This window comes from Myotis daubentonii, chromosome 16 (assembly GCF_963259705.1).
Source record: "Myotis daubentonii chromosome 16, mMyoDau2.1, whole genome shotgun sequence".
Lineage (NCBI taxonomy): Eukaryota > Metazoa > Chordata > Mammalia > Chiroptera > Vespertilionidae > Myotis > Myotis daubentonii.
Window position 1 is genome coordinate 56,651,098 of NC_081855.1, and position 13,781 is coordinate 56,664,878.

Genomic DNA, 13,781 nt, shown 5'->3' on the forward strand with positions numbered 1-13,781 from the left:
AGGAGACCCGTCAGCAGCCTGGACTGCTCTGCGGGTTCATTCTCCGCTGCGTAGGTTTCACTGGGAACGAGAGAGAAACGCTCGCTGGGCTCGGAGGAGCCGGGGGTGGGGTGGGGTGGGGGGTGGGGTGCTGTGAGCCGTGAGGGTCAGAGCTCCTGGGAACAAGAACTGTGAAGACCTAAACATTTCAACTCGACGGTGACTCCAAAGCTCAGCCTTTCGAGAGGAGGGGCTTCTTGGGGAGGCGCCGTGGGGTCTCCTGCCCCCGAGAGGCCCTGCCAGGCCTGTGACCCTCCCGGAGAGAAGCCCTGGGAGAGTGACTCACGTCGTGTCACCGCCGCACGTCCCAGTGGCGTCGTTTCAGCGTCTCTGAGCCTCTCCCTCCATTGCCTTGTGGTCGCCCCTCTCCTTCAGAGCCTCTCTCTCTCTTCCCGCCGGGTGCGCGTGGCCTCATACTTTTCCAGAAGCACTTGTTCTCCTGGGGAAATGGGAACTGTTCTGAACTCGTAGTTAAATCAAGTCTTGGTAGCTGGCGCATCAGGAAATTTGGTGAAAATAAATGATCTCAGATGTGTTGGGACATCACCGGCAAGATGCTGCCCGGGCCCTGGCCGGTGTGGCTCAGTGGACAGCGCTGGGCTGCGGACCGGGTTCGATTCTGGCCAAGGGCATGTTCCTTGGTTGCAGGCTCCTCCCCAGCCCGGGCCCTGGTCAGGGCTCCTGCAGGAGGCTACCAATCGATGTGTTTCTGTGACATCGAAGTTTCTTTCTCTGTCTCTGCCTCTCTCTTCCACCCTCTCTAAAATCAATAGAAAAATGCCATCAGGTGAGGATTAAAAAAATAAAAGTGAGAAAAAGACGATGCTGCCCGAGTTCAAACCCTTAGAGCAAGCAGGGTATTGATACCCTTTCAGCTGGGGGAGGAGCAGAAGCCGCCTGCACGCCCTCGCCCCTCCTCACACCCCTCCTCTGCCCCTCCTCTCGCTTGTCCAGGGGAGGGGAGGGGAGGGGAGGGGAGGGGAGGGGAGGGGAGGGGAGGGGAGGGGAGGGGAGGGGCTTTGCTGTGAGGAGCCAGGGGAAGCGAAAGTGGGGAGGGCCGGCTGGCGAGGGACTGGACCCTGGGCTGGGAAGGATGTGCTGGGTGTGGAAGGTGCCGTCTTGTTCCGGACTCAGGGTCTGTCTGTCCTAGGATTCTGAGGCGCAGGGAGCTGTGCATCCTGGGCCGGCCCTGCCCACATGTTGGGGGTGCCATCGACCTCACGTGTCCTTACTATTACACCAGGTCTGTGTGCCTTAAGCATCATGCAGCTTAAGGACAGGTGTTTGCAAAGAGAATACTTGTGTGTGTGTGTCTGTGTGTGTGTGTGTCTGTGTCTGTGTGTGTATAAAGAATAGTTTATTTTTAGAGAGGGAGGAAGGGAGAGGGAAAGAGGAACATTGATGTGAGAGAGAATCATACCTTCCACTGGGGATGGAGCCCTAAACCCAGGCATGTGCCTTTGACCGGGAATCGAACCAGCGATCTGGTGTGTGGGACGGTGCCCAGCCAACTGAGCCACACCGGCCCAGGGCCAAAGAGATTGAATTTAGGGCTGTTCACTTACCGTTAGAAAGAAGACGCTTATACTCCTCGTTGTGAAGAGGACCCCGGAGATTCACTTCATCAAGACGTGACTTTTATTTTATTTACTCATCAGGGTGCTTCCATTCACTTCATTGCTTATTCTGATTGGATTTATTGGGGCGACATTGGCTAATGAGATGATGTGGGCTCCAGCAGTCCGGTTCTGTAATGCAGCTGTGTGCTGTGCTGTGTGTTCACCACCCCAAGTCAGGACGTGACTTGCAGATTGGTTTAAGTACTGGATGCCCGTTAAGCAAACACTTCAGTGACGAGAGGCTAGCACATTGCCGTCGGCATGAAAAACGCTCATTGCAAATCTGCCTGCTCTTAGCCGCACGCATCTGCGCAGTCTGCTGCGCCCCGACAGGCACTAAATATTGTCCTGACGCGCGTGCCCTGTCCTCGGCCGGCCCGGGCTGGCGTTCCCGCATCCATCACGGGCGTGTGCGGGGTGGAGGGGAGCGGCGCGGCAGATGGAGGGCGCTGTGTGGTTCCGCCGGGAAGCCATACGTCAACTCCTGCCCGACCCCTGCTGACTGCGGTGCCATTTGTCTCCGCGATGGAGCCCGAGACAACTCGCAGGCTTTGCTAGACTGAGGGCCATGGAACAGGCTGGTGCCTCCTTCCTGCCCCGGTGCTCCCAGAAGTGGCAGCCACATCAGGATTCAGGTGACGTGTGTGGCCAGGATTCTGCCCCGAAGTCCCCTTTTTGAGAAAGAATTAAAAAGAGAAAACAGCACCAAGGTTTGGGCAAGCAGCTGCCCCTAAAGGTGTCTGAGAGTGTTGTGACCTCCCGCTTGCCCGCCCTGCACAGCTCCCCTTGGCCGCGGAGGCCCTGGCCAAGCTCCTGAGTGGACACAGGGCAGGGAGAGACCGTCCTCATGCCCAGGGGCGGCTGGCCCAGGGCTGAGTCCCGTGCTCCTGAGAGGCCGGCAGGTTCCCGGGTCGTCTGCCTCCTGCTGACGTTGAGGGCTTTGCCGCAAGGGGAAGCATCGATTTGTTCTCTGGAACCCACACTCACCAGCGAAGCAGAAACCTAAGGCTGCTGCGGGGGGGGGGGGGGCGCGGGCACCCCTGGGGCCTGAAGAAGCTGAGCCAAGGGGGTTCCAGGTGCAGGGAACATGGACACTGATGCCCAGAGAGGCGGGCAGGGCGTTTGCAGCGTCCCCAGGGCCAGGGGAGGGGCTGGGTCACATGGAGGGGACACCTGGGCTGCTGGGGGACCAGGTGGGGCCTCCTCTCGGAGAGGCAGGGGCAGCTGTTTCCTGAAGACGACTGAGCAGGCAGGTGGGGGCGGCGGAGCGGGAGCCGGGGGTCAGCTGGCGGCGCCTGTGACAGGGCTGGGGGCGCGCGATGTGCGGACACTGAGGGAGTCGCCGAGGAAGAAGAAATCAGCGCTGCGGCAGCTCCTTCAGTACGAGGGATGGGCGGGGAGCCAGCGGAACGTCTTTTAATTGCTTTCTGAGGGAGTCAGTGGGGGGGGGTGAACGGGGTTTCTGGGCCGAGCTGTTCTGGTGCTGTGTCCTCCACGGCCCCCCGGCCTGCTCCTCCCGGAGAACCCTCAAGGGCCTCTGACCCCGGGCCTGGGTGCGGGCGGGGGGGGCCGCATCCTCTTCAGTCCTCGTGGCGGAGGTCCTGTTACACCCCGAGCTCGGCAGTCGAGCTCACTGCAGAGCAGGCTCCTCCATGTGTGGCATGTGTGTCCCACGTGGACCGGGCCTGGGAGACCACGCTGGTGGTCAGGGCAGAGACCCGGAAGGCGGCCTCCCCGCCGGACACGGGCTCAGGAGGACCCGGTGCTGCGCGCTGACCGTACACTGTGGGGGCTGCTTGCCTTGGGGGTCGGTGAGGAGCAGCAGTCACCCACGCAGGTGCCCTGGGGAGGCGCTGCTCCTGCAGAGGCCGGAGGAGAGGAGCCCCACCCACCCCCACCCCGCGCCTCAGGAGCTGGCCGTGGTGCTGCCCGCAGGGCTGGTGGCCTGAGCGCTCTCCGGAGCCTCTCTTCCCGGCACTTCTGGGAGCATCTCCCTCCCTGGAGGGGAACTTATTCCTTGAGGCCTCCCCAAGCCCGGGAGCCTCTGGTGCCGGTGGCGCGGGGGAGGGGGGGGAGGGGGGGCGTGACGTGAGTGCGCAGTCCTGTCGGGCGCTGCCGCTGTGCTGCTTCACCTGCAGCCGCACTTTGTGCGAACCCTCAGGGAGCAGCGGGGGCAGCTGGCTGGCTGCTGGGGAAGCTGACCGGCTCAGTGCCAGGCTCGGTGCCAGGTGTTGACATGGTGCGAGGTCCAGCTCACGTCCTCCCGCACCGGCGCTGGGCTTCCTGCCCCAGGGCTGAGGAGAGCCACTTCCTCGGGCCTTTGCAGAGGCCCCCGAGTTACCGCTGGAGCGGGGTGGGGGGCCTCGACCCTGGTCTGGAGACAGTCCCTCTCGCCCTTGTTCACCCAGCGCCTCCTCTGCACCCACAGGGCCCAGTGCCCAGCGTCAGAGGTGACGAGGCGCAGTCCAGGAGGCCCCCGAGAGCAGGTGCCCGCCGGCCGGGCACTGGTCTGGAGGCCTGGCCTCCGTGGCCGCGGGCACAGAGCAGAGGCCGGAGGAGGGGCCGCCGCCCCTGGGGCAGCTCCGGCCTTGAGCTGTGATTGAAATGGTTCCTGATGGGTGTCATTTTTGAAATTGGTTTTGTTTTTGAAGAAGAAGAAAAAACCAATCTAAATGTGTTTATGAGGCCCAGATTGGATTTTTCTTTAAAATTACTGCATCAAGAAGGGATTTTTTTTTTTTTTTTTGCCACAGCACTAAATCTAGTTTGCTTCCCTTCCTTTTCTTTTAAATAATAAGTTTTGCTGCACTTATTAGTGATTTTTTTTATGGCTCCTTCAGGGATGTTGGATTCCTGTGCTTGGTTGTCTTGGCAGAAAAACCCATCAAGTGTGCAGACCTGCGTTTTCAGATGAGGCCTCTCTCCGTCCCGGTGCGGTGCCAGGTGGTGATGAAATGTGGCCGCTCGTGGGGCGGTCAGAGCAGACAGGGCGCTAAAGGAGAAATAGGAGCAGCACCAGTTGCCAGGCTGGCGGCAGGGAAGGTGCGCCCTGCGGGCAGGCTGCGCAACCCTCCCCGGCCTGCATGGCGCCACTGAGGAGGCTGGGGGCGCTGGCGGGATGTGTGGGAGGCCTGGGGGGGCTGGCGGGATGTGTGGGAGGCCTGGGGGGGCTGGCGGGATGTGTGGGAGGCCTGGGGGCAGCTGGCGGGGTGTGTGGGAGGCTTGGGGGCGCTGGCGGGATGTGTGGGAGGCCTGAGGGCGGCTGGCGGGGTGTGCGGGAGGCCTGGGGGCGCTGGCGGGATGTGGGGGAGGCCTGGGGGCGCTGGCGGGATGTGGGGGAGGCCTGGGGGCGCTGGCAGGGGGGTGTGGGAGGCCTGGGGGCGCTGGCGGGATGTGTGCTGTCCGCATCCTGTGAGATGCTGGGCCGTGGGTTTGATGATAGATAGACGTGGTTTAGGCGGCGATAATGCTCAGAGGAGAATGGTGCCTGTGGACACCTTTAGCAGCACGACTGTGAGATGAATGGAAATGTTGCTCTTTGTTATTTCATGTTTGTAACGCCACCTTTGCCCCCCCCCCGGCCCCCCCCCCCCCGCCTCGGCCTCGGGCAGCTTCTCATTAGAATCGCTGTGAATAATTGGGCCGTGGGGGGAGCTGGCACCGTTTTGTTAGGATGAGGCTGCTGGGCCTGCGTTCTCCGGTGGGTGGCCGAGAGGGCTGCTGGCAGCTGCGGCGCCCGTGGCCTGCTGGTCTCCAGCTGCTGTGTGCGTCTGGGCCTGCTGCCGGCTCTGAGGCCACATCTGGCCCTCCTGTGGGGACCCCTGAACCGCCTCCGCTCCAGACCTGCCACCTGGAGGATAGGCGTCGCCAGCACCAGTTCTAAATCCCAGGCCGCGGCCCAGAGGCTGCTTTGGGTACTGCAGACTGAGCGTGCTCAGGGCCCGGTGCTTCCTGAATGTGACGGTCAGCGGTCAGCGGTCTGTGGTCAGCGATGTTTCCCCGTGAGCTTTCTCTCCTCCTCCCTCCTGTGACCTGGAGGTGAAAGCCCGCCTGTGGGCTCACAGCACCTTGCAGCCGCGGGTCCTCAGTCCCTGGTGGGGGGCGGGTGGCCGAGTGTTGCTGATGCCCGTGCAGGCACACCTCAGGGACGAGTGTGGTGCCGAATGTTCCCTCCCATGAAGAGCCTTTGGAATTCTCAGTTCCGGGTGTCAGAACCCACACCGGCCAGGAGAAGCAGGAGAGGGACCGAGAGGCAGACCCTGACGTCACAGAGACGGGGGTGGGGGGGGGGGGAGGGGGGAGCCTGGAAGCCCTGCCGCACGGCCCAGCTGGGTTCAGGACCTGGTTCCTGGGGGTGCATCTGCCTGGAGGAGCACAGGCCGTGCTGGCCCCTTACCCGCAGGAGAGTGGACACACAGCGTGCTTCCCACTTGGGCGGCAGGGCCACGGGTAGGAAGCCACCAAGAGCCCGGGAGGGTCACAGTGTTGTGGGACCGCAGACGGCATGGTGACTGCAGGTCCCCGTGGGCATGTGGGCAGGACCTGGGACAGGCCTGTGCCTTTCATCGCTGCCCACTGAGCACAGCTGTCAGCCGTTGCGTCGAGTGCGTAGAGGGCTCTTCCGTTTTCTGCTGCTCCTGCCCCTTCCCCGTGGCCAAGCCTGGTGCAGGCTGCTGTTTCACGCTCAGCTCCCTGGCTCCCTCCCTCCCTCCACTGTCCTCCGCCCCAGGAGGGCCTGCTGTAGACTCCACCTCGCCCTCCACCAGGCGCGGGGACCTCGGCCCCACCCAGAGGCTGGGGGAGAGGAGGAAAAGCCACCCTCAGCGACCTCGGACCGTGACCTCGGACCGCCATGCCGTGCATGCCCGTCACCACCCGGCCCAGCCAGCGTGGCGCTTCCCGGCCGGGCCTCTGTGCTTGTGAAGCCTGCTCCGGCTGACCCTGCGGCCAATGAGGACGGAGAGATCGCCCTGGGCAGGCGGCTGAGCCCATGGTGATGCTGGGACTCTCATTTCCATGAGGAGCCGGGACGCAGCCGCCCGTGGCCGAGCAAATGAAAGAACTCTGAACAGCCTTGGGTCCTTCTGTGGGCCCCTGGGAGAGGCCCTGCGGGGGGCGGCGGGGGGCCTGGTGTCCTCCGGGCCAGGGCCGGGAGGGGTCGAGGCGGCTTCGCTTGCTTTGCCAGGACACGCGCTCGCGGGACCGAGGTGACTGGGTTGGGGGCAGCGCTGTCCGCAGGGACGCCATCTGCCTCGCACGCCTGCGTGCGCTCACCTGCCTCCCTTTCCTCGCCATCGCTTGCTGTTGCCTTGGATACCGGCCTGAGCGTCAGCGAAGCGAGCGAGGCCTGGTCTCTCTCTTCAGAAGGTAATAAAATGACGTATGCGTACACGCACACACATAAAACACCCTTGGCGGTGTGACGCTTTATTACTTTCCCCGCGCTCGCACCTGTCACACGTGTTGATGGTGGAGATTTGAAAACACACAAGAGGCCCGTGCAGGGACGAGGAGGCAGCGCGTTTCCGCTCCTGGGGGCCGGCCGCGCGCCCCGTGTGTCAGCCGGGTCCTTCGTGTGTGCTCCGCATCCGGAGCACCAGCCACACACCCTCGCACCCTCCTCTCCGCACAGGCTCTGCGGGCTGCGTCCAGGCCCCGACACCCCGAGAACGGGCCTCGTCTAAGGGCTGCTTGGGGGCCCCATTCACTGCCACTCGGCTCACCTTTACCGGCAGAGCTCCCCGCGGCTGTGCTCCTGCAGACCTGCTGCTCACTCCCGCTCCGCCCCGCACCCGGGCCCCTGGGCTCCCCGGAATAAAGTTCGCCACGTTTGGGCTTTATCTTGCCCGGTTACCCGGAGTTGACGTGTCCGTGTGTGTATGTCTGAGACAGATACGGATTCTTCTGTTTTCTCTCCCCCTTTGCGACAAGTATGTATTCTTTTCCTTTTCAAGGGAAGGGGACTGAGGGGTCAGTCGGATGTGTGTGTGTGTGTGTGTGTGTGTGTGTGTGTGTGTGTGAATTTCACCCCGGAAGGCGTTACAGGAAAAGGCGGAGTCATCGTGCCCTCCCCAGCGCCCAGGGGTCACAGCTGGGCCTGCGGGCGGCACAGGGACACCGCTAGTTCCCGCGGGGATCTCGGTCCCTTAGAAACCCTCTGAGAGGTTCTCCCGCTGAGAGCCACGCCGGGTGAGGGAATTGTGGGGAGAGATGCGACCAACTGGCGCGTCCAGGCCGCACACTTCCGCCGTCACTTCATGTTGTACCGTCTCAAAATGATGCTCTTTGCAAATTTAAAATTAACTTCTGGGAACATAACTGTCATCTCCAATCACATTGCCCTGGAGAGGAAATGTGTTCGAGTCCAAATGGTTATTTTATGTATTATTAGGCCATTTTTGGCGATTAAATGGATGGCCCTTACATTTTCTTAATGCTTAACTGTATTATTAAAAAACATTAATCTAGAATTTTTGGAATGAGGTTACCATAGAAATGAAAATAAAATACGGAAAAGACACTTCAGGGTACGGCTGAGGATGTAAAGCTCCCCACGCCTGGAGTCAGGCTGATGCCGCTCACATTCGCAGGGGAGCGGCCGCGCGACACGCTGGCGGCTCCAGACGCTTCCTGGTCACGTCTGTTGCCGACTGTGGCGTTACGTGGGCAGTTAAGTGTGGGGCAGACACGTCTTCCTAGTTCAGGGTTGTATTTTTGACGTTCGTTTCTTGTTTTCTTAAAAGGTGTAGCACAGGGGGTCGGGCGAGGTGTGTGTGTACGCGAACCCTTTCACGTCTTCATCTGCGGAGTGTGGCGTGTCTCGCCCGCGGTCCGAGCCTTGCTCCCCCCTGCTCCCCGTGAGGCAGCCACGGAGAAACCCCTGCGCGCAGTGCGTTGGGCGGGGCAGGGCGGAGCCGGCTCGAGGGCAGAAAAGTGATTCCTGCGCTTCCACTAGTATTTCTGTCTGAGGGACTTAGAGCTTCGGAAACAAGAACTTTAACAATCAAAGCAGAAATTACTTCTCTTACTAGAATTTTAAAAAGTTCATTAGCTGCGGCTGTGGAGGTGGAGGTGGAGGTGGAGGTGGAGGTGGAGGGATTGTAATTTGTCTGGAGCGAGGGCTGCGGGCAGGGCCAGGAGCGGGAGCGGCTCGGCCGGCCGGGCAGGAGTGGGGCTCACAGCTGCAAGGCCCCCTGCCTGAGATGCTGTCCCCCCTCCCTCGGGGGTTTTTTCTTTGAGTGACTGATGCACCTAACGTGCATCTGAGGGAGTGAACGAAGGAGGAGGACCAGGTCTCTGCTGCGCGTCCAGGCAGGTGGCCTGGCTCCCTGGTCCAGGGACGCTGGGGGCGGGGGGCAGGTGTGGGGAGGTGTCTCGGTGCCGCCTCCTCAGGGACCGACCCAGGCTGTGGTGTGTCAGAGACATGAGATGGTAAACGCCAGGCGAGGGCAGTGCTTTCCTGGGGAGGGAGGTGTGAGTCAGCCAGCAGCGGCGCTGGGGCCGGTGTGCACGCGCAGGAAGCCCACAGCGGAGCCAGAGGAGCCGCCGGCAGCGCGGCCTCTCCCTCAGGCAGCGCAGAGCGACCTGAGCTGACGGTGTGAGTCTGTGCAGGGGTTTTGCAGAGGAATTTGGCAGAATGTTACAAGCGCCTGAAATGGTGACGCTTTTGATCAAGCACTTCTTTCTGGAAACGTGTTCTGGGGAAGCCTCGCCTGCCGTCCGCCCCCTTTACTCCCCGCGCCCCCCCAGGGAGAGCACCTGCGTGCAGGAGGGGGCGAGGCTGAGGCGGGGCGCGGAGCTGGACGTCACGGCTTCCGGGACGTGTGCAACCGGCCTCAGACTAAATGTTCGTTCTTCCTGTTGCGTTTGCAGATGAAGACGGTCAGCGTCGCCCTGGTGCTGTGCCTGAACGTCGGGGTGGACCCCCCGGACGTGGTGAAGACCACGCCCTGCGCGCGCTTGGAGTGCTGGATCGGTGAGTCCTGCAGGCCGCGGGCGGGGCTCGGGCCGGCGGGCGTCCCTCCCGCCCTGGTCCCAGGGGCTGGCGCCCTTTTCTGTAAACCTGGGATGGGGCGTCTTTCCGGAGCCCCGGACCTGTAGGTTGTTGGTCACACTCATCTGTGGTTTGTGGTGGAGAGAGTTTCAGGGAAAATTAATAAAGTCATGGCTATTGGGTTACGTCCTTTTCTCCTTTAAATGTGCCTGCATCTGGCGCTAACGGCCTAGTCACCGTCTCACAGGGGGCTGACTGACACCGGCGTGCCCGTGGCTCCCTCCCCAGGGAGCCGGAGCCCCAGGCCTCACCGTCAGGGGGATGTGAGCAGAGGTTTCGAGGGCAGGGGTGCTGTCCTCGGCGCGTCCTGTCGGGTGCAGCTGACTGACCCATTGCTGCTCACAGCCGCCTCATCCCCGGGCCGGGCAGGTGCCCCGGCTCCGCAGCGAGGTTCCGCTCCCGCTGTCATCCGTGAGTGGTTTGGGCGCGGTGCTCTGAGACCGCGCAAGCCCTGCCTCTTCCCACGCCCCGCTCACTCCCCGTGAGCTCACCGTGTCCTCACGCAGTGGATGACGATCCGACATTGTCATCGTGGTCATCCCCGTGGGCCGCTGCGGCCTTGCTTCTGTCATCCTTTGAGGCCGTCCTTCCCTGCTGGCCACTCTCGTTTTCCTGCCGCGTTGCTGGGATAGCCATTGCCCCAGGCATGCGGGTCTGGGAAAGGCAGGGACAGGAGACATCGATGAGAGAGAAGCATCCTAGACTACTGCCTTCTGCATCCCTCCGCCTCACCGTCCTGCCCGACCGCACACACACCTCACACCAGAGACGCCGTGCTCTGCTCAGGGCAGGTGGGCAGCTGGCGAGGAGCCAGGCTCTTCCTTCTGTTCGTGTCTGTGGACCGCGTGCGCGTGGCCCACACGTGGGAGTGGTGGCTCCAGAGGCTCCGGGAGTCCGTGCTTGTGAAGTGGCACTTCAGGTTTTCAGGGCGACAAGAGCCACACGCCAGGAAACACAAGCAGATAAGGCACCGCTGCTCCGTGAGCGCACGGCCTCCGGGGCGCCCGCGTCTCCCGCTGCGGCCGCCGCTGCCCAGGGAGGCCGAGGCCAAGAATCCCAGCCACGGGCCCTTAGCTGCTGGGGGCTGAGCAAGAGGCGGCGGCCGAGGGCTGTATGGAGGCGGTGGCGGCCGAGGCGCAGCTGGGCCTACGGAGCATCGGCACAGGCTTCCCACGTGGACGTGGGGCCCACCCAGCGGGTGGACACGTTGTGTTCACGTGGAAACCCGGGTGGTGAGCTCAGCAGTGGCCACAGGGACCCGGGAGCCGTCCTCCTCACTGGTGCTGGGCTGTGGCAGGAGATGAGACTCACCAGGAACAAGGGCCCTCAAGTGGCGAGGAGCTCAGAAGTGCAGGAGGCAGCGCCAGCCCCAGCACTGTGGCAGCACCGAGCTGTGTGGCCCCTGGTGACCCCGAGCCAAGAGGAAGGGGCCCCGGGCCCTGGCACACCCCTGTGCCTGCAGCTGGAACCTTTGTTCTCGGGGCCCTCACACAGCTGTGCCCCGTCTCCCTGGCCGAGGACTGTGCCGCACCTGGGCACCTCCCACCTCCCTGTGCAGTGACATCTGTGGACAGGACAAGGCTGTGCTTTAACATAGGGCATCCCAGCCACGCCCCCCACCCTGCAGAGCAGCCACCTGCCCCTGGTGTCTGCGCCACCCGTAGATGGGGTGGCTTGGTGGTTAGCGCTGCTGGAGCCAGAGCTACTGGCCCGGGCAGTGCAGCCGGAGCTCCCGGCTCCGCCCTCGGGCTCAGGAAGATGCAGGGCCCTCTCACTGTAGCCTCTGCTAATTAAAACGCATGCGGATGATGTGGTGACATAAGACGGGGCCATTAAAAGCCATTTCTGGTTTCAAAGTGGCCCTTTGCGATTGCATGTTTTCTCAATTAAAATCCTCCTCAAGGTGACTCAGCTAATTGGTGGCAGAGCCCTTCAAAGTCCTGAGGAGAAACGTGCGGACTAGTCGTATGCTCGTTACTGAGGCAATTAGCACAGGCTTACGGGAGGGCCGCTGCTCTGTGCACAGAGCAGTGGGCCGTGTCGCCTTTAGCCTGTGGAGAGGACGCCCACAGGCCGCAGCGGCCAGCCTGGAGGTCAGGCCCAGGTCGAGACACAGGGCCCGCAGCGTCTCCCACCTTCTAGCCCCTCCCCCTCCCCCTCCCGCTCTGCAGCTCGCGCTTTATTAGGTTTGGCTGATTTTGCAGAAGCCCCAGAGGCCTTGTTGTTGTTGTTAATCTTCACACAAGGATATTTTCCCATTGATCTCTTTAGAGAGAGGCGGGAGGGGGGAGGGGAAGAGAGAGAGAAAGAAAACACGTGGGCTGGGTGCCTCCCGACTGGGGCTGGGCACAGCGGGAGCGCACAGGCAGGCCGAGGGCCCAGCGCACCTGGCGGAGCAGGTGTTACAGAAATGGCAGAACGGAAAGCAGTGCGAGTCTCATTGCTTCATAATAAATGTTTATGTTCAAATGTAATGGTTTCTTATTTTAAATAAATAATTTTTTTTAAGTTTCTCATCTGAACTTTGAACACATAAAGGCTCATAGACACAACAGAGTTTAAAAGTGTGCAGAGAGCTCCTGGGGCCCAGTCCGGAGGCGGGATTGCTGGCTTGCAGTGTCTTGCTCTAGAACCGCCCCTGAGACACGTGGGCAAACCCCGAGCCTCGCTGTGTCCGCGGGTGTTCCCAGGAGGGCGGAGGCCGCGGTCCAGACCTTGCCCCTCTGGGTGTGCCCCCACCCCTGCCCCTGTGTGGAGGGAGGGGCCGTGGTCTGGCTGCAGGCCCTCCCCGCACAGTGTCGGTGGACAGGCGCACACGGAGCCTTTGCCCCTGGGCCGGACTGAGCACCAGAGGGAGCTGGGCGGAGTGCAGGCCACCGGCACCACGAGGCCGGGAGGGTGAAACAGGCCTGGTGAACCATTCTCCTCTGAAAGGCCACCTGCTCAGCACGGACGAGCCCTGGGCCCTGCCGTGTGGTCTCGGGTCGGGGTGACCTGGAAGGGAGCTGTGTGCGGGGACCTGCCCCCGTCAAGCCTCTCTCCTTGCTTCCTCAGATCCTTTGTCGATGGGCCCCCAGAAAGCCCTGGAAACCATCGGTGCCAACCTGCAGAAGCAGTACGAGAACTGGCAGCCCAGGGTAAGGCTCTGCGCGTCCTTTCTCGGGGGAATGGCAACTCCTGGCCTCAAGCAGCCTGGGAACCCAGGCGAGAGCTGTGGGCGTCGTCACCATGCAGTTGCATGCTTGGCCCCCCGCTGCACCCCCTCTGGCGCGCCCCGACCTGGCCGGTGTGTTGCTTACTTCGCTGAAGAGTGTCCCGTGTCACGTGAGCTCATGGTGTGCCTTTCGCACGGGAAAGTAACGCCGGCCACTCGGCAGCTCCGTCAGAGAGCCAGGTCTCGGGTCAGAAGGTGGTGCCGCTGCTTCCTCTGTCACGCCCCCCCACCCCCCACCCCCGCCCCAGACCTATTCCCTTCGCCGTTCTCATCAGCTGGTTTGAGGATTTTAATGGGAAATGAGAAATGTTGGGTGTCTCCAGAGGTGCCTTTCCCTCCGCCCTGGGGGACGGGCCGGCTCTGGCGCCACCTAGGGGTGCGATGAGGAGAGCGGTCCCCACCCCCCACCCCTGGTCAGCCTCCTGGGAGCGGACTGCCTAGGCCAGAGGCTCCCTTTGTGAACATTTACCCCGCGATCTGGAACCGGGACTCTGTACAGCACTTACATGGGAGGGAGGAGAGGACCGGGAGCCAGTTGGTTCCTGCCCGAGAGGCCCGCCGTCCCTGCTGCTCCCAGCGCTGGTGACTGTGGCGATGCATCGCGTCCTCGAGGGCCCCTGGTGGTCACGTTTCTACTCAAGTCGGCGCCCGCTCGCTGCACTGAGATGCACAAGGCCGGGCGCTGGAGAGAAGGTGCTTCCTGGACCGTCTCCATGGCGCCGCCCTGGGTGGGGACGGGCGGGCGTCGGCCATCTCAGCCCCTCCGAGAGGAGAAGTCGGGACGGGACCCGCCAGCATCGCCACAACCTGCTCTTCCCTCCTCCCTCTTCTCCTTTAGCTCTTCCTCCTTCCTTTC

At 62.4% G+C, this 13,781-nt stretch overlaps 1 protein-coding gene across 3 annotated transcripts in view; it reads left to right on the forward strand.

The window, feature by feature from the left end:
- The window catches only part of RPTOR (regulatory associated protein of MTOR complex 1), a 76,201-nt gene that overhangs the window by 15,012 nt on the left and 47,408 nt on the right, over positions 1 to 13,781 (forward strand). For all 3 annotated transcript variants that reach the window (XR_009449405.1, XM_059671474.1, XM_059671475.1), the window contains exons 2-3: positions 9,531 to 9,633; positions 12,766 to 12,848. Coding sequence is in view for 2 of the 3 variants with exons in the window: in XM_059671474.1 (XP_059527457.1) it covers positions 9,531 to 9,633; positions 12,766 to 12,848 (186 nt within the window). In the remaining variant the exon portion in view is untranslated. The remainder of the gene's footprint in view (positions 1 to 9,530; positions 9,634 to 12,765; positions 12,849 to 13,781) is intronic.